At 46.2% G+C, this 20,265-nt stretch overlaps 1 protein-coding gene across 1 annotated transcript in view; it reads left to right on the top strand.

Annotated features, from left to right (window-relative positions):
• The first annotated feature begins 5,450 nt into the window (after positions 1–5,450).
• The window catches only part of MET (MET proto-oncogene, receptor tyrosine kinase), a 113,425-nt gene continuing 98,610 nt past the window's right edge, over positions 5,451–20,265 (top strand). The window contains 1 exon segment of the mRNA XM_055314562.1: positions 5,451–5,629. Within this exon segment, the coding sequence (XP_055170537.1) occupies positions 5,521–5,629 (109 nt within the window). The 5' untranslated portion in view covers positions 5,451–5,520.

A 20,265-nucleotide genomic window follows, 5' to 3' on the forward strand; every position in this document is an offset into this window, starting at 1 on the left:
GGGACAATTTATAATCGCTGCAATAGGAAGTGCAAGAGTTTTGCAAAGAGACAGCCTTAGGTCACTGGTATGACCCTGGATAAGTTACCTGATCTCTCTGAGCCGCATTTCCCTGGACGTAAACTGAGAAGAATGATACCTCTCCTGGAGTTCTGTTATGAGGACGTAAGTAGAACTCAAACACATGACTGATACATGATAGATATTTAATAAATGCAAGCGAAATACATTATGCCTTTGCCTTGTTTTAGAAGAGAGGCAATAAGCTGGACGTGAAAATGAGCCAAGTCACTAATAAAAACTGCAGCACCCTGCTGGAGACAGCATTTTTTTTTTTTTTTTTTTTTAGTTTTTCTGTCCAGTTTCATAGGCCTCTGAGTAAAATCACAATACTTAGAGCTCCACGAGCCTAGCAGTCATGTACTTGTCCTCAACGTTGAATATGCTTAGTCATATTCTTAGATAACTTAACATGGCATGTTTTATTTTTAGAGAGCCCAGCCACAAACAAACGACCAATACGAATTAACATAAAAGCAGTTAATATTGAAAGTGCCCTGCTCTAACCCATCATATCTGGACTTTCCTTTCTTTAAGGCAAGTTTTCCCAAAGAGTGTTCCCTATTATTAATTTTACAGAAAATTCTTACTAAAGATGTTAAGAAGAGAAAAGCATGTTTTTGCTTTTGTTTTGTTCTGCTGCTGTGGTTTTCCACGTGAGTTTTCAGAATCTTCAAAATTCTATTGTACATGAGGCATCTCCAAAAAGGTAAAAGGAGTCCTACATCCTCAAATTGTAGTTGCCCACAACAATGAGTTGAGGAACTGTCACCTGAATTCTTTTTGTCCTTTGGTGGAGACATTCTCCACAGGTACAATAATAGGGGCCAAGGGGCTGGGGAAGGGGGGAGAGCAGAGAGAGCAAATCCAAGAATTAATACTCTAAAACAGGAGTTCCAAATCCTAATGCCTACAGGAGAAAGTGACCTCAAGATCAGAGGTAGGCTGGAAGCATTACAAGAGAAGATGGTAAGATGCTGGCCAACCGCAGCACGTATGTTCTGTCTACCACAGCTCAAACTATTACAAAATACTCTATGGGCCCGTAACATGTATGTGGTTCCTACCCTCCACAGGTTGCCAGTGTGAAGCCCCTGTTCTGAGAAGATGGCGTTCATTTTTATTTCAATACGGTACCACTTGAATAAACGTAAACAGCACCTTTGAAGATCTAAATGTTAACTTTTTTTTTTAATGTTAACGTTTTGAAGGGAGAGGAGAAAGGATGCGACATGTTTAGAGCGGGATCCCACCCCCTTCGTCTTGATCTTGACCATGGCTACCATTAGGCCCATCTCAGGGTCAAGAGATGGATCGGTTGGTCGTTTAGCACTGTGTGTTATCCACAAATATGTGGGTAGGAACAGCTCACGCCTTTCGAGGATTTATATTTCACCAGACACTATTCCATGTGCTTTACTTATAGCTCCTCATTTCATCCTCACAATAACCCTATTATTATTCTCAGTTTGCAGATAAAGCACAGTTGACGCTACCAGCCTATAGTTCCACACAGCAAGCAAGCAAGCAGCGGAACTGGGATTGAAATCCTGACCGTCTGGTTCTCAAACCCATACTCTTTTTTTTTTTTCTCCTTTCTTGCTGTTTACTTAAGTAAAATAAATTGTAAGTTGTAAGTGGAACTTAAAACCCTGAGATCAAGAGTCACAGGCTCTGCTGACTGAGCCAGTTGGGTGCCTGCGAATTTCTTAACCACTATTCTAAACTCGGCCTTGGAGATGTCTTGCTCCCCACTTGAGGGGTAGGTTGGTTTCAAATGCTTTTGGCTACAGGTGACAGGAATTCTGGCGAATAGCATCTGAAACAAGTATTTTCCCACAAAATAAGAAATCTGGAAGTAGGGGTCTACTGGCATTGGTGCTGTAGCTCAGCAATGTCAGAACCAACTTCCCTCCTCATGGCCACAAGGTGGCTAGCTCTCAGCTGGGCATTATGTATAAAATCAAGAAAACAAGTAGTAAGAAGGGGTGGCACCGGCCTCTCAGATCTCTTTAATTAAGAAACTAAACTCTTTCCCAGAAGTCCCCAACAGATTTTAGCTTAACCTTCCTGCCAGAATGGCATGACATGGCCATGTCTGGCTGCTAAGAAGTCGGGGAAAGCAAGTATTTCTTTTCTTTAGCCACAGGAGGTGGAGGCAGGCAAAGGAATATCTGGTTGAGAACAGGTGCTGGCTTAGCCAGCCAACAGTGTTGGCCACAGGAGTTTGGTTTCGTTAGGAAAATACCAAAAGAACTTCATCATACAGTGTGTCACCCATGCCATGGACCCAAGGAAAAGTTAAACAGTAACAATTAAAGTTAGCCACAAAACCAGAACTAAACTGTAGAACTCCTATTGCCTTTTCAAAGTATCTGCTTCTCCCCATTTCCAAATATGTGAAATGATTTCTCACCGTTTCCCTGGTCAAACCTATCCGGGTAGCATGCAAAAACTCATTACTTTGATACTCGGATACTTTTATTATGCTATTCCTAGTGATTTTTACAAAATGTTATCTCCTTACGGTTAATAAATCAAAATGACAAGTCTTAATACAGTCTCAAAATTGGATTGAATTTTGTCAGAAACCAAAACTGGGAGACTTCGGTGCTGAAAATACAGAATCCGTTATTTGGATGTATTTTCCAGTTTGTACTGGTTCTTCTGGGTCTCTCTACTACTTTCATTGTAGTTTTTTTTTTTTTTTCCTTTTACGTGTTTATCGCGGCACACAAACTCGGAAAACCTGTTAAGGCAACTATATAATGCAATCTAAATATCCAGTTAACATTGCTATGGGAACCAGGAAAGAGAAGCAGCACTCTAGTTATTCCTCCGGACAACTATGGTTAATTGTGTGTGTGAGTGTGAGCGTGTGTGTGAATTCAGTAGTTGATTCGCCTTTAATTGGAAGTTGGGACTGAACCCCAAATCTATTAACTGATCTGCCCATAAGTAGGACCCGGGCCGTCCAACCTGTACATCAGCATTTAATAAGCACGAGCATTTATATAACTAATGTGGTTATATAACTACTAACCAGGGTCATTGTTCAGGTACGCCAGGTGTGTATTTGGCCTCGCCAGCCTTGGCCCTCTCGCTCGGGGAGCAGAAAACCTGCCCGAGGTTGGAGAGCTGGGTTCTTTTTTTTTTTTTTTTAATTTTATTTATTTATTTATGATAGAGAGAGAGAGAGAGAGAGAGAGAGAGAGAGAGAGAGCAGAGACACAGGCAGAGGGAGAAGCAGGCTCCATGCCCTGGGACCTCGATGTGGGATTCGATCCCGGGTCTCCAGGATCCCGCCCTGGGCCAAAGGCAGGCGCCAAACCGCTGCGCCACCCCAGGGATCCCGGAGAGCTGGGTTCTAACCTCACCTCCTTCACCGACCGTGTGACCCTCCCAGGAACCCTCAGGCCCTCAGGTTCCTCGTCTGCAAAACGGTTCAGTGCAAAGCTCTAGTATTACGCGATAGGAGAAAGTTCCTTTTCCACAAAATTGGGGAATCAAGCGGTACTTACTTTAGAGGACTGAGGCTGCTCTGCGTGGTCCCCAGGAAGGTGCCTGCTCACTGCACACAGTAAGCGCTCAGGAAAGGGCCAACTCTTATTATTATACTTTTCTACTTTTCATTCCATGGTGAATAATTCCTGAACCTGCCCAATGTTGTTTCGTCCCTGACTCGGTAACTCACAGCCGCCGCTGCGTAACAAGCCCTAACGCAGGTGGGGACATGTGAAGGCCTAACAGGCAACGCTCGCTGGTCCTTAGGTTGGTACCTCCCGGGGCTTATTTTCTCTAGAAGGTTAATGTCACTTTTGATGGTCAGGCCTGTGAAGGACAAAAAGTCCCAACACGAGCCCAGTACAGTTCACCAGGCCCCCACAACCTTTTTTTTTTTTTAATTATACGATTTCAACATTCAAGAATCAAACTTTTGTTTTGCTTGTTCATTGCTGTTTGCCTAGTTATTTAATCAGCCTGTTTCCTGCTATGAAAAAAAAAAAAACCTGAAAGAAGCTGAAGTTTTCTCAGGGCTAAACTCCTGCGTTGTTCTTCCTTGCAGAAAGCTGAGTTATTATAATAAAGGGGATAATCGTCGCATAATGAAATCCTCGGGACAACTGTGCATCCACTCCCACCTCCGCCCTGACAATGAGCGCCCTGTCTCTGTGGGGTCCCACCGCCCCCACCCCGTCGGGGCTCAGCCGCTAACAAGCGCGGGGCAGCCTGAGCCCGGGCGCGCGCCTTTCCCGGGCGCAGCGCGCGGAGGGGGCGCGGCGGGGGCGCGGGAGGCGCGGGGGGGGGGCGGGGGGCGCGGAGCGTACGCGGCAGGGGCGCGTAAGGGGCGCGGAGTGGAGCAGGGGGAGCGCGGAGGGGGTCCGGAGTGGACCAGAGAGGGAGCGGAGTGGAGCGGAGGGAGCGCGGAGCAGGGGGGCGGGGCGCGGAGGGAGCGCGGAGGGGGCCCGGAGTGGAGCAGCGGCGCGCGGAGGGGGGCGGAGGGGGCGCAGAGTAGGGGGCGCGCAGTGGAGCAGCAGAGCGCGGAGGGGCGCGGAGTAGGGGGGCGCGGAGGGGGCGTGGAGTGGAGCGGCGGGGGCGCGAAGTAGGGGTGGAGTGGGGCGGCGGGGCGCGGAGTGCAGCGGCGGGGCGCGGTGGGGAACGCGGAGTAGAGGAGCAGCGGGGCGCGGGGTAGGGGGGCGCGGAGTGAGCACGGGGGGTGGGAGGGGGCGCGGAGTGGAGCGGGGGGCGGGCGCGGAGTGGGGGGAGAGGGGGCGCAGGGGCGCGGAGTAAGAGGACGCGGAGTGGAGGGGCGGGGCGCGGAGGGGAGCGCGGAGTGAGCAGAGGGGTCGCGGGGGGCGGCAGGGCGCGGAGTGGGGGGCGGGGCGCGGAGCAGGGGACGGGAGGGAGCGGGGGGCGGGGGGCGGAGGGTGCGCGCCCGGCGTCCCGCGGGCTGACGCTGGGCGCCCGAGCGCCGGGAGGGGGAGCCTGGGGCCCGCTCCCCGCCGCGCTGCGAGCCGAGAGCGCGGGGGCGAGGAAACTTCGGGTCCACCTAGAAAGTTTCACCTTGGCGGCGGCGGCGGCGGCGGCGGCGGCGGGCGGGCGGGGCGGGCGGGGCGGGAGGAAGCGCGACCCCCGGGGCACCGGCGCGGCGCGCGGGCGGCAGGAAGGGCGGGGGCGGCTTCCCCTCCGGGCGCTGCCGGTGCCCGGGTGTGCGGCGCGGACGAGCCGCGCGGGGCCGGCGCACACGTGCCGGGGGGCGGGCGCCTGGGCCGGGCTCCTGGGGCCGGGCTCGGGCCGTGCTTCCCGCCTGGACGCGCCCCGGGGCGGCCGCGGGCCGCGCGCGCCGATGGCGGGCTGAGTCACCGGGGAGCGCGCGGGCGGGCGGAGGCCCGGGGCTGGCCTCCCCGCAGGTGAGCCGGCGGCCGTCGCCGCGCGCAGCGGCCGAGCGCCGGGGAGCGGATGCGGATGCGGATGCGGATGCGGAGCGGCGCGGCGGGCGCGGGCCGGGCGCGGGGCGACAGCGGACTCCCGCGCCTCCGACGTCTCCGCGGGGCTTGGACGCCGCAAGGTAAAGCGACGCGCGCCGCACCCCGGGCCTCGGGCCCTTTGTTCCCCTCGGGGCCCCGCGGGGCGCTGCGGGGGCGCTGCGGGGGCGCGGCGGGGTCCGGGGTCCTGGGCCGCCCGGGGGTCCCCGGGGCGGGCGCGGGGGCCGCCTGGGCGCTCGGGCAGGGGCCGGGGTCCGGGTCCGGGTCCGGGTCCGGGTCCCGCCCCGCGGGGCGCGCGGGCATCCTTGCAGGGGCAGGTGCTCCGCCCGAGGCCGGCCCCGTGGCTGCCAGGTGCGCGGGGCCCCCCGGCGTGGCAGGGGCGGCGGGGACGGCGCCGGGAGGGGCGCGGGGCCGGCTGGTGCGGGGCTGCCGCGTGCTGCGTCCTCCCCCCCGCTGGCGGCCGGCGCGCTCCCGTTATGGGTCCCGCTGGGGGAGAGCTGCCCCCGGCGTCGCGGCTCCCTTCGCGCGGCCTCGGGTCCAGGGCGGCCCCGCGGCTCGGCGGGTGTCCGCGGTCCTGGGCCGAAGGACCGGGGGGCGCCCGCGGCCGAGCCCAGGTGCACGGGGACCGGGACAGCGCTGGGAAAGAGCGACCGACGGCATCGACTCCAGGGCCCTCCCCGGAGCCCCGAGAGCCCGGTTCCCACTTTGTAGAGTCGGGCGAGGGTTTGTCCCGTCGCTGCCTCCAGCCAGACACAGGGACGCTGCCGGCAGATGGATCCAGAAAAACAGTATCGTCCTTTATAGCTGGACTATTCTGGCTGGCTAATGAATGCATTTTTTTTTTTTTTTTTCCTGCATGAAGGTGATCTGAAAATGTCGTACATCATGCTTCTCTGCGCCACTGGGACGAAAGTTGTGTTTTTATGTGAACTGTCAAGCGGTGCTTGGGTTATTGACACGTACCTAGTTTTCCTTTCTACCTCCAAGCCTGTGTATGGGGCTTTGTTTGAACCTGGGAACTTCCATACTAGAAGAGAAGTGAGGTGCCTCGATGCCATACACAGCGAGTCTGTGGTGTATTCCGTGGGTGTTCATTCTTTTTGAACTGCTGAATGATACCGGTGACATTTATATGGCTCCTAGGAAAATCTTTGCAGTGCCAAAAATGGGCCCAAGTGCCTATGAAGGGGACTAGTGTTTTAGAAAAATCTGTTCAGGTTTCGAACTTAACAGTGCATGAGCCCGTAATTACTAAACCTGAATATATTTTGATTTGAACACGATGGACTGGATCGCTTATAGGAGAAGATCTGCCGAGTACCACTTTTTCAAGGATGGCTTTGTCCTTAATACATCACAGTAGGGGTTTGCATCAGGTAGACACGCCGTCCCTTCAGGATTAATGGGTGAGGTTTGTCTGAATGATAAAGACACACGAGATTGACCATAGCGCGTCAATATGAGAGCCCATGACATTTTTGTGACTTTTAAAACTATGATGAAAGGAAAATGACACTTTTCTAAGCAGGAGAAATACCCTTATTCTCTAAATTCCTTTTAAGATTATATGAGCATGTGTCCCACTGTGATCTTGAAATGTTTAGAATTTGTTTTAATGTGCGTTAGACTAAGAAATACATTTCGAAAGTCCATTTTCTTAGTTATTGGCTAAAAAAAAAAAGTAGTGATTCAGAATAACAGTCTAATTTTCCTTTTACAAATCTATGTAATAGCCCCAAATAAACTTTTTTCTCCTGTGTGGTCATCTCAAAACAACTTGAATAACTTAAAAGGGTTACTCCTTTGAAGACACCCAGCTTTCCCTAGGTGACTGCGCCAGCGCCTGTGGTGACACACCCAGGGAAAGTACACGGCTCCCTGTGTTTTCAGAGCACCTCCCATCTCTCTGCCCCTTTCTCCTCATCCCTTCCCCTTGGTTGGGTACGAGTGGCTTCCCAACCCTTCTGTGTCCCCATTCTTCAACCCTATTTCAGAGGTTTCTTCTTTGCTATCATTAGGCTCAGCAGAGCCAGCCCTGCTTTGCTTTTCCCCGTCATCCCTGATATTTTCCTTGGGCTCCTTGCTTGTTAATGGAATACCAGATTTCCTAATTGTGCTGCCTTAAGGGAAGAGAATATGAAGAAACCCAAATACCAGGAAATTAACCCCCTTTACCTCAGTGGTGTATGTTGAAACCGGTGTCTTTGACATAGAGCCCTCAGGGCAGTTTCCTCTTGGGCTTTGCTCAATGCAAAATAAATAGTAACCTCCTAGTAATGAATGATAAATATACTGACTAATGTCAGTTTAGGATCACTTTGATTCCCTTTTCTTAACTGGCACTGAGTTGCTGCCAGGCTCACATTTGCATCACCAAAAATAGCTAAGAACTGTATGTTGAGCGTCATATATGTTTGGTACTAGAGAAATATTTTTTTAAAAGGGAGAAATGCAATCTCTGCCCTTGAAGAGTTTATAATCTAGATATTCAGATTAATAACACACAAAATTATGGAACTAAGATCCATGATTATTAAGGGAATGGAACAGGAAAAAGATGACATTAGAAATCATCCTATTTACATAATAGAAATTCTTTTAAAAATCAAAAGATTGGGGGATCCCTGGGTGGCGCAGCGGTTTAGCGCCTGCCTTTGGCCCAGGGCGCGATCCTGGAGACCCGGGATCGAATCCCACGTCGGGCTCCTGGTGCATGGAGCCTGCTTCTCCCTCTGCCTGTGTCTCTGTCTCTCTCTCTCTCACTGTGTGCCTATCATAAATAAATTTTTAAAAAATTAAAAAAAAATCAAAAGATTGGGACTTAAAGGCCTCATAAAATTTTCACACTGTTTCTGAGCATAGCCTCTTGCTGATACACAACAGCCTTACAAAATAGACCAGGTTGATGTCAGTACTGTAACCTTTCCTTCCTGTAGGTAAGGAAGCTGTGTGTGAGCCTAGCCTCCATGCTATCTGGACAGCACCTCTGCCCAGCCACCTTCAAAGGTTAACTATTTGAAGCATTTTCCACTGAGGCATAGTTAGGGATCCTTAGGTTAGTGATAAATGATGAATGCAACATTTCTGGTCTCTGGAGTTTTTCTCACCTTCTGTTTCTCCAGCACTCTTTTTTTTTTTTTTTTTTTTTTTGTTCTTTCTCTTTTTGTGGTAAAGCATACCAGAAAAAGCCATCATTCATATGTGTGGGGCATTCTGCTCCTGTTATCAGATTAGGAGCTGCGAGTAATTTTGTAATCTATCCTACTATCAGAAAGCCCATTCTCAGATATCTCCTCAGCTGTGTTTAACAGTTTAGTATATTCCCCTTGGGATTTGTTTCAATAAAAACATCCAGTAAAATCTTACTACAGATCCTTTGCTTTTCAACGGACAAAATGAAGAAAGTGTTTTTATAAGCTGTAAAATGTAATTGAGAGAAAAATCGCACGTGTGGCATTTGTAGCAGGAGGTGTGAGCTCAGTGGAAAAAAAGTTAACTGGCTAATTGCATATCCAGGTATACATATTTCTTCTGTGATTGTGTAAATTTGCACAAGTATATTTATGCAGGTTATGCATGTTGTCTTTAATTTCTTTAATTAATTGTGTAGCTATAGGGCCCATAGAATTCATATTAAGAGCCTATGGGCCATATAGGGGTGCCTCACGGGCTCGGTCAGTAGAGCATGCAAGTCCATCTTGGGTTTGTAAGTTCCAGCTCCATGTTGGGTATGGAGATTACGTAAAAATAAATAAAATCTTTTTTTTTAAAAAAAGAGCTTATGGGTCATATAAATTGTTATCATGATCCATAGAATTTGAAAATGTATTTCTTCTAATACAACAAAGGATTATTATGAATATTATCAGGGCAGTTATGGAATACAGCCAGAGAATCACAAGTTCTAGAGAAAGCCAGGTTCCTATACTTTAAGAATGTGACTGATGATTTAGTCATTCAGGATAATTTATTGAACACCTACCAGCCATAATTCTAGACTCTGGTAAAGCAGTAGAGAATAAAACAGACTAAGATCTCTAATATTATGATGCTCTGTTCTGTATTAAGGAAGGCAAACAATAAATAAAATACATAAATTAAAATGCTGTTTCTGAGTGGTGATAAGAGCTACGAGGAAGCAAAGTGAGGACTGTCAAGGATAAGAGAGGGTGGAGTGGTGATTGAAAAATTCAGTAAGATAAAAAAAAATACAGTAAGTAGTAGTCAGAGAAGGCTTCACTTTGAAGGTGGCCTTTGAACTAGAACCTGGAAGAGATAAGAAAGTAAGTCCTGTCGATATCTGGAATAGAGCTTCTACTTTGCACTTCTCAGGAGTGCCATTCTGGTTTTGTTGTCTCTGGAATTGTGCAGTGCCCAACCTGCACAGCTCCACTTGGAGTCCCTGATTGTTACGGGAAATACCTGGACCGTGCCTGCCATAGTTCACTGCAGGCTCAAAAGTGACAATGAAGAAGTGGCCACATCCCTTGGTTTATTGTGAATGGAAGAAGCAAACCCGTGGTATTTTCCTGCATTTACCTGGTCCCATGTCCACATGCCATTCTTGGTCAAGGTTATGGCTCCATTCAGACAATTTTCCTTCTTATTTTTTACACTGTAAACCTGGTCCAAAAGAATTTGTTGAGAGTAGTATTCACAGCCTCCGTCTCCGATCCCTTCCATAGTAAATATCTGGGGACTGCAAAGGAGACAGTTGCTGCCTGTGTGTGCAGCCTGTTTTGCACTTCCCTCTTTCTTCTTTCTCTCCTTTCTTTTCCCTTTCCAATGTGAGGCCACTATGTTGGGTTTTCTTCCTCTTTTCTTTCTGCCCAATCTGTGTCCTGCATCAAGATTTGCAAACAGGAAAGAAAAAAAATACCCCAGAAACCCAAGAGAGGGCACCTTGTTGACTCAGTCAGTAGAACATGCAACTAACTCACTCTTGGGGTTGTGAGTTTGAGCCCCACATGGAACATGGAGATTATAGTAAAAAAAAAAAAAAAAAAAAAAAAAAGATTTGCCAGCCGGTAAGCTAAATGAATGAAACTAACCATTTCACCAGAAACCAACAATCTGCTTGGAAAAGGCCCCACCTAACAGGAGACAGCATTTGGCATCATCAGAGTTGCCGTGAAGCCCAGTAAGTGGCATGGGCCTATGTGGTAGGTGGTATCTTTCAGATTTTCAAGAGAAACTAGAAACCTCTCCACTTTAAAGTGTTGACTCAGCATCTTTTAAAATAGTGTGCAGGATTGACAAAGAGTTTCGGTGTCAGATTTGGCTTCTGGTGGTCTTGTTTGCAGTCCTTAGCTATGACTATACCTGCCAATTGGTCCCCTGTGTCACCTTCAGGTGTTGTTAAATTCAGCAGCATGTATGGCCAAAGATGCCCAGAGCCACTTTTGCCACGTGCTTATCTTCTAGAGTTCTCAGATTCTTCCTCCCTCTAGAAAATTAGCTTAGCAATCCAAAAAAAAAAAAAAAAAAGATATTATATAATTCATCACCTTTTGGCACGCACTTGTTTTTCTTTTTTTTTTCCTCACTTGTTTTTCTAAGATCTTCAACAAATATACTTTCTATCAAACTATGTATATTTGTGAGCTAAAGAAAGGGTAATCTACTTTTTTCATTCTTAAGTGAAGCAGTCACTTTCTGAAGCCTCAGTTCATCATATCTTTATGTATAGATTTCATTTCCAAGTTCTCATTCAGGATAAACTCCCTCTTTGGAATACTGGTGCTTTTGTTATGTTTTGTTTTGTTTTGTTTTGTTTTGTTTAGATGTGCCTGAACTTGACTAGTTACTTCTCTACCATTGAAATTTAAACGTGTACAGCATTGGATTCAAGTGCCCTTTAGAAACCATCAGATCAGTACTGCAATCTATTTTTCCAAAGGAATGAAAGCTCACAGGTTGTGCACTAACTTGTTTCTTTTAATCCTAAAAACTCAGTGAAATGCCCAGGCTAGTGGCCTTCCGGAAGGCCATTGTGTTAGAACGGAAGACTATGTACTGTATTTCTTCCTACTATTTTAAATGCAAATATAATAATATATCATGAAACAGAGCACATATTAATATCAGTGGCTTTTTCCTGTTTTGAAGTGATCCCTTGTTACCCGATAGTTGGATCTGAAATCTTAGTCCAATTTTGAAGTTGTATGTAAGAAAAAATAATTGACTTGAAGGAACTGAAAAGTACTGCAGTTATTCCATAAGACCATGGGAATGTTTCCAGTTCTTAATACTTTATTGAAAATATCAAGAAGAGCTTTCAAAGCTGGAGACCTTTGAAATACAGTTGATCCTTGAACAACAAGGGGGTTGGGGCACTGACCTCCTGTATAGTCGAAAATCTGCATGTAACTTTGACTCCCCCAAAATTGAACTAATAGCCACTGTTGACTAGAAATCTTACCAAAAACAGTTAATACATACTATGCTACATATATTATGTACTGCATTCATATTATAAAATGAAAAAATGTTTTAAAAAATCCTAAGGAGGAGAAAATACATTTGCAGTACTGTACTGTATAAGTGGACCCATGCAGTTCCAACCTTGTTGAAGGGTCAGCTGTAATGTAGTCTTCACAAGGCAGAGAGAGAGAGAGAGAGAGGAGTGGGGTAAATTTGCTTAACAGAAGGCAGGTTGTCTCCTTTGCAGCCTAAACATGTGAGAAAGGAAAATCCAGCCAAGTTTTGGGTCTACAAGACAATTCAAAGTATCTTTAAAAATAACTTTTGGCGTTTCTTAAGACCAATGTGTGTTCATACCCACATTTTAGCTCTTAAAATTTAAACCTCGGGGTCTTTTAAAGGAAATTTAATCCATGTGTTTTTGATTCACTAAATCCTAAATCATTACCCATAAACTGTATGTCTCTCTAAGCTCTTTGATGTTTAAGAAATCTTTGAAGCCACGTAAGGCCTTTTTTGTTGCAGAAGAATAGGAAGTTGGTTTTTGCTAAGGGTCAGTAAACAGCATCTTCAAAAATCTGAATTAGGTCTAAAATCTCACAACCATAACAGAATGAATATTTGAATGAGTGCTAATGCAGTTTTCTGATGCAATGTGAAAAATGTAAGTACTTTTAAAGACCCAGTATTATTTAGCTGTAATTCTTACTACCCCAAGGAAATGATTTTGGCACCACTCCTCTTTCTATTGTTAAAATAAAAAAAAAAAAGATAAAGTCCAAATATTTAACATTTTATCCTAACACACAGTAGGTACTCAGTAAATGTCTTGTTGAATGTTAAATGAATGACTTTTTCTTCTGCCCAGAACCTTCCTTCCAGCTAATGTCAATCTTTCTATTCAATAGCAGTATCCATCTGTCATGTCTCAGGATGAATCTATTCTAAGTCAGTGACCTGGTTCGACAAATTTTAAAAATAAGCCATCAAACTAAATATATGACATTTATTGAAATTCATTCTGTACCACGAAGCAACTGCCTTGCAAAGAGTGCTGAAAATAGGAAGGCATTTCTGGGCTAATTAGATTAAATATTCAGTTGTTACCATATGCTTTCTGAAAATTGATTTTTTTCCCCATCTTACTTCTCCTGCCATCCTTCCTCCCACCTTGACGTGCTTACTGATTGAAAGCTTTGCACAGAAAAGGGCAGGTCGTTTGTATCCATAAGCAAGTTCAAACAGGCTTAGAAAACGTAATGCTATAATCATAAGTTGCTGTAATGTAGGAGGAAAGAGAGGGATACTCAACAATAATGGGGGTGTGGGGTTTTGCTCCAGATTACATAGATGACACATCTTTGAACTCTATTGTGTGGAGAAAAACACCTTCTTACTGTAGTTAGACTTCCTGTTTATGAGTGTGTATTTTCTGGTGACTAGACTTCCCATATGGACTCTGCACAAATACGTAGTTTTAAGTGCCATTGAAATGCACAAGATTAGGGTACTGATGGCTATGGAGACAGCAGCCCCTCTCTAAAAGAAAGCAAGCAGTATTTAGAAGAAGGCATAGTAATGAAACATGGGCATTGAGAAGTTTCCTGATACCATGTTGTGTATTTCTAACTACTCCCCGCATTTTGTCCTCAGAAAACCTTTCCTGATCAGAAAAGGATGTTGTTTCTGTATGACATTGGGGTGACAGATTTTGGTGATTTCTTATATCTCGGTGGGGAAAGAAAGGAAAATTGTGTTATTATGGTCTTTAGGTAGAGGTTCTTTTAGGTGAACCTGACGGTTTACGGAATACATATACCATCATTAAACTTGTTTTGAAACTCAATTATGATAGCACTGTATAAGGAGTAACTTACTCATATAGTTTTGACATGCTTAATTTCTGTGTAAATGGTTGCTCAAACCACTAGTAATTATATATCAATATCTGCATATTCATATTTAGATGATTCTTAAAACTAAAATTTCTCATAATTTGATAAATAAGCAGTCACATGCCCTCCTATCTGTACATTTGGAACACTGTAGTTCCCTTTAAGAAGGTCTCTGATAACTCTCAAGCCACAGATGGAGAAAATAAATAACGAAAGAGAAGACTTAGAAGTTTCAGTGGGGTGTTAGCTCAGTGAGGTTACAGGAGGGGAGAGGTGGGTGGATACCCTGAAGGGGCGTGGGCTTGGGGGCATTGCAGGTGGTGAAGAAAGTGGCACAATGAGGAATCAGGCTGCTGCCTTCCAAATAGGAAAAAGGCTGGTCAAAACTGAGTGGGGAATCAAGGGACACTCACATGAAAATGGTGGGGCATGTGATAAGGAAGCAAAGTCTGAACTTCCTCTGTCATGTGGCTTGATTCCGGGCGAAGCAAGACTATCATCTGGCCAGTCCGAGATCAGCCTCTTACTCTGTTCTACCCTCAGACACCAGTAAGAATAGCAGCGTTCTGTAGCAGGAAGCAGAAGGATCGTTTATTCTGAGTGTTCGGGGTGTATTCTAAGCATTGCAGTCAACACTACAAATGAAATTCTACGTTCTTAGAAAAATTCATGATATTAAAAGAAAAACTAAGAAAACTTAAAAAAATTTTACACCACGTTCTTAACTGGCATTTTCTAGCGCATCAGCTCGTTATAATGCATCAATAACTGTTGGGATCAAAAGTTACAGCCCTCAAAACTGTATCCGTCACTGTCCTCTGTTGGAGTACCATCTGCCGTGGGCATATCTCTCTCTCAGGTATTGTCCTGAGGCTATTTCTTTGGGCTTTGATTATACAGAGTTCATGCTGGAGTATGTGTAGTAATTACGTTTGTTATATTCCAAACGCAAACTCAGTGGTCTGAAGACTCGAGGAAAGCTTCTATCGGCATCTGCCTTTACTTTGAGTCTTTTTGCTCCTCTGAGAGTCTTAGGTGAGCAGCTATCGCCTGACTCTGGCCTCACATTCAAGCAGAATGCCTTCAGCTCCTGCTGCACCATCCACGGTTTGCTCATGGTCTGACCACTGGCTAGTTGAGACAAAGACAGCAGGCAAATAGAATATTTTAGGGCCTGTGTGAACCTTTGGGCTTTAAAGGTTATTACCCTAGCTGGATTTTTTTTTTAAATTAAGTATAAGATCATACTATATATATATATATATTTAATATTTTCTTTATTCGTGAGAGATCCAGAGAGAGAGGCAGAGACACAGGCAGAGGGAGAAGCAGGCTCCCTGGGGAAGAGGAGGAGCCCGAGGTGGGACTCGATCCCTGACCCCCAGGGTCATGCCCTGAGCTGAAGGTAGACGCTCAACCACTGAGCCACCCAGGCGTCCCTACAATATATATTTTAAGTTCTACTGAATTATATAAAGAAGCAGCCAAATAAGGTTTGTTGACAGAAAAAAGTGTCTTCCTAACAGAACTGAATACATATTTTGGACTTTTCAGAAATTCACTTTTTGTCATGTCAAAGTTAAGATACTTCTAAATTTTATTTCAGTTTTATTAACACATACTTGTTTATTGAAATCTGCACATAAGAACTTAATGATTTTAAATATTCTTCTGCTCTTCACAGAGCTTACAAAATAGATTGTTCTCCCCAGAAGAGTATACAGATAAAACCCCAGTTTCATTAACCACAATGAAAGGTGACAGCCCTTCAGCCTATGTCATAAGTGGATTAATTACTTTCCAAATGTTACTAAAGATTCTGAATGAATAACTAGACTGGTATTTAGAATCAAGCCTCCCTCACAATTCCTAAATGGGTTTTAATTTTCAGAGTTAGATGATCATTATATCTGATTCATTTCTTTCACATCTTCAAATTGTTGGTTTTATTGAAAAAGAGAGCAGAGTAACTGGTTCAGTATGTTTTCCTTTTCCCTGAAATTATTCCTTGTGGTTTTCAATAAAACTGGTTTTGAAATAAAAATAATAAAATGCTGGCATTGCCCTTTAATGAAGGCCCATAGATCTGATGAGTTATATAAACATTACAAGGAATTCACTACCAAGGTCATGATCATGGAACCATTTAATTCCCAAGTCTACCTTGTTGGCTGCTTGGACACTCCATTGGAATCAGCATCGTTATTAGAATTTGTATTGACTCAGGCAAACTTTTTAGCCATTTCCCGTTCTCCACATTCCCCCAGTGATTCCAAACTTTCACCATTTTCTTAAGCTCTTGAAATCTCTTTGGCCTCCTTTATTCTCCACGTAATATCTCCCTTTATAGTTTAGAGAATAAACAGAAGCCCAGATGGTTTCCATGTCGCCCGTTCTTACCTCCCTGCTTCTGCCTTAAATGTTGAAATAGTCTTTCCAGCCTATGCTCTTGATGCCATTCTTCCCGACATCTTGGAGCACCTTGCTGCATCTTCCCCTCCCTACCAACCCCGCCCATCTTTTAAAATCTCCCTCACTTTTTTTCATTCGGCCCTTGCTCAACTTGCTGCTGCTTCTAGCAAGAAAGCACATCTGCAGACATTCTGATAGGATTTTCACTATACAGCTATAGTAAGTATTCACTCCCGCTTCTGCCTTATGCTTTAAATAAATTCAGAATTCTTGAAAATAATTTCTAACTCATTGTCTCTATCCTCAATCATTCTTTAATTCTTTCCACTCAAGCAGTGTGTTGCCAACTACCAAGAAGTTGTCTTCACTCTAATAACCAGCAACCTCCTCATTGCCAAATCTGATGGACACTTTTGTTTTTATTCCTCTTGACCTCTCTGTGAGATGTGACACCGTACATATTGCTTCTGTTTTTTTGAAATTTCTAGCTTCTGAAGTACCAGACTTCCTTTTTACATTTAAAGTTTGGGTTTAGGGAATCCCTGGGTGGCTCAGGGGTTTAGCACCTGCCTTCGGCCCAGGGCATGATCCTGGAGATCTGTGATCGAGTCCCACGTCAGGCTCCCTGCATGGAGCCTGCTTCTCCCTCTGTGTCTCTGCATCTCTCTCTCTCTCTCTCTCTCTCTCTCTCTCTCTCTCTCTTTGTGTGTCTCTCATGAATAAATAAAATCTTTAAAAATAAAAATAAAGTTTGGGTTTAAACTTTACATCTGAAGTTTGAATTCATTCTACATATTGAACATACCCACAGGTGATCTCACTTTCTTCCATGACTTCAAATACAATGATGGACCAGTGGTTCACAAATGCTATGTCCAACTCTGTGCTCTAGAGCACCATGGCCATGTTATTAGCTACTTATGAAAACTTCCACTCAAATGACCAAAAGACACCTTATAGTTATTAACAAAACTATTTCTTTTGCCCCCCAAACTTTTCTCTGCCTGTTGATCTTACCTTTGTTTATGACACCCAAGATAGACATTTTTTAGTCATCCCTGACTTCTTATAGTCTTCCCCTATGATCACAATCCATGTTGGAGCATCTTCACATAAATTTTATCTCTTTAATGTCTTTCTAACCTAGTCTTTTTTTTTCTATCATATCCATACTGTCAGAGTCTTTGTTCAAGGTCATTCTTTATTAATTCATTTCATTGTCTCTTCTTCAACAAATCCTTGCCAGGTGCTGTGTAATGACACTGTGCAAGGGGCTAAAAATGGGGCTTCCAGTCTAGTGAGAGATACAGATAAGTGAATTACAATAGAACATAATAAAGTCTAACTAAGGAGAAGGCAGATTTGACATGTGAGCATGTAAAACGGTTTCAAATCTATTCCTAGAGGGTGAGAGAGGTACCGGAGAAGGCTTCCTGAACGAAATGTCACACCTATGGTAAGACTTGAGGAAAGGGTAAGTTAACCAGGTGAGGACAAGTGTATTCCATAAAAAGGGACCCACGTGTGCTGAGACCCAGAGCAGGAGAGCACATGGCTTGCTTCAGCAACTTGAAGAAGGGCCAGGTGGCTAGAGCCTAGATTCCTAGGAGGATGATGGCAAGAGGTGAGGCTGGAGAGTTAGGGCGAAGCCAAATGATGCATGGCTTTTAAGCTGTGCCAAGGAGTTGGACTATTTTTTTTTAAGATTTATTTATTCATGAGAGAAACACACAGAGAGAAAGAGAGGCAGAGGGAGAAGCAGGCTCCATGCAGAGAGCCCGATGTGGGACTCGATCCCGGGTCTCCAGGATCATGCTCTGGGCTGAAGGCAGCGCTGAACCGCTGAGCCACCCGGGCTGCCCAGGAGTTGAACTATTTTTAAAGAGCAAAGTGACATGATGGGATTGTCATTTTAGAAAGATACCTCTGGTGAACGGGGGAATGGATAATCAAGGAGCAAGGATGGAATCGGAATACCGGGTGGGAAGCTGTCATCGTAATCCAGGCAAGAAGTGACACTGCCCTCCACTGTGGTGGCAGTGGGGATGGAAGCAGATGGACATATTTAAAACACCTCCCGGTGGGGGTCAAGGGTGATGTCCTGGAAGAGTGAGATATGTGAGACCTGGAGATGGGATCTGGAGCAGTAGAGCAAGTTTTCAGGGGAGTAAGTGGAGGTGCCAGAGGCCATCTGACTGTCTCATCTGCCTGCTTTTCCCCGGCCTGCCAGCTTTGGCTGCCCTGGCACAGAGGCGTCCTCTGCGTTCCCTACACTCCTTTCCTTGGGGCTCTCGTCCAGGCTCCGGGCTCTTCATACCATCAGTTCGCACACGACTTCCCCACTGGCATCTCTAGTGCAGACCTTTCACCTTAACCAAGGACTCCGCTATCCAGCTGCACACTGAGCATCTCCAGTTCCGAGCCTAAAAAGGATCTCGGACAGGAACAGAACTGCACGCCCCGATCTCCCCACGTTCCTGCCACAGCCTCTCTACGTCCCAGCCTCTCCACGTCGGTAACGGGCAAAACCCTTCTCCCTGTTTAAAAAGCCAGAATGTTAGGAGTATTCCTGACTCCTTTTTCTCACGCACCTCATCTCCAGGTCCATTAGCAGATCCTCACAGCTCTGTCTTCAGATTAGGACCAGAATGCAGCCACCTCTTACCGCCCACTCCGTCCTGTCGCCCAAGCCACCGCCTTGCTGACTGATCCCCCTTCTCCATTTTTGCCCTGTGGCCTCCGCCTGCAGCACCAGGCTGCTTCCACACACAGTCAAGGTGATTCCGTTCAAACGTATTCACTCCCCTGCTCGGTACCCTGCGGCGGCTCCTCACTTCACCCCCCTTGAGAGCCCAAGCCCCACGGTGACCTACGAGGCCCTATGTGGTTTGACTCTCTGTCCTCTCTGGTCTGGTCTTGTCTCCTGGACCGGGGTCCAAGCTTAGTGGCCCTCTGCTGTGCCTCCGACGCATCAGGCAGGCCGTCGTTCGACCCCCCTTGCCTCTGCAAGGAGAAAAGAAATCTCACATCTCAGATGGCAAAGTCCTCTCCTCCTCCAGCTCTTTCCTTAAAAGCCACCTTCCCAATTTTTCAAAGCCACAGACCTGCCCCACCAACTTCCTTCTCTGCTCCTGGTCCCTCAACCCTGCGTTCTCTTTCTTTTTTTTTTTTCCGGCAACACTCAACACTCATCGCCTTGTGACACACCACACCACCACACGTATAGCTTGTTGTCTGGATCTGACTGCTAGAAAGCAAGTTCCACAAGAGCAGGAGCGTTTGTTTTGCTTCCTGGCGGACCCCCACCCACCCCACCCCAAGCACCTCCCACATATTAAGACCTTAATTTTAATATTTGTCAGATTTAGCCGTGAGTAGCTGTTGGGCTTAAAAAAACGGATGCTTGAAAGATGGACGTCTCGACTCTCTGGAAATAAATAGGTGAGGATACGGGGGTCTTCACCCTTGTTAATCTTCTATTGCCCGGACAGACGCGGTGACCTTCTGCCATGTCTTCCGGCCTCTAGCTTCAGTCCACTCACCGCGCCGTCACCCGAGTTGTCTAATACGTAGTTGTAAGGACTGTGCTCACTTCCGTCCCCTGCTTGAAACGCCCCGTGACTCTTCACTGCACGTAGACTACGGGTCCCTCAGCGGGATGTCTAAGGCTTTCTGTGATGCGGCCGCAGCCTAATCTTCCAGTTTCATCCATACCCAGCCCAACCCTCATAGTCCCTGTGCCGACTACAGCTTCCGGAGCAGCCCTGCTCGTCCTCCCTGAGGTGCCTAGGCCGTGTCCTGTCTGTCCCCTGCCTTCAGTATGCCTAAGCAACTCCAGCTTAACCTGCAAAACCCAACTCAGGTAATCTGCACACTGACGTACCCCTTGACGCTCCCTCCATCTGCCTCAGTTCGCTGTTCTGCCCTCTGTTCCTTCAGCAACGTGCACCTGTCTTTAAAGCGCTTCGTAGCACAGAGGGGCGGGAGGC

This window comes from Nyctereutes procyonoides, unplaced genomic scaffold (genome assembly GCF_905146905.1).
Source record: "Nyctereutes procyonoides isolate TBG_1078 unplaced genomic scaffold, NYPRO_anot_genome, whole genome shotgun sequence".
In the NCBI taxonomy this organism is placed as follows: domain Eukaryota; kingdom Metazoa; phylum Chordata; class Mammalia; order Carnivora; family Canidae; genus Nyctereutes; species Nyctereutes procyonoides.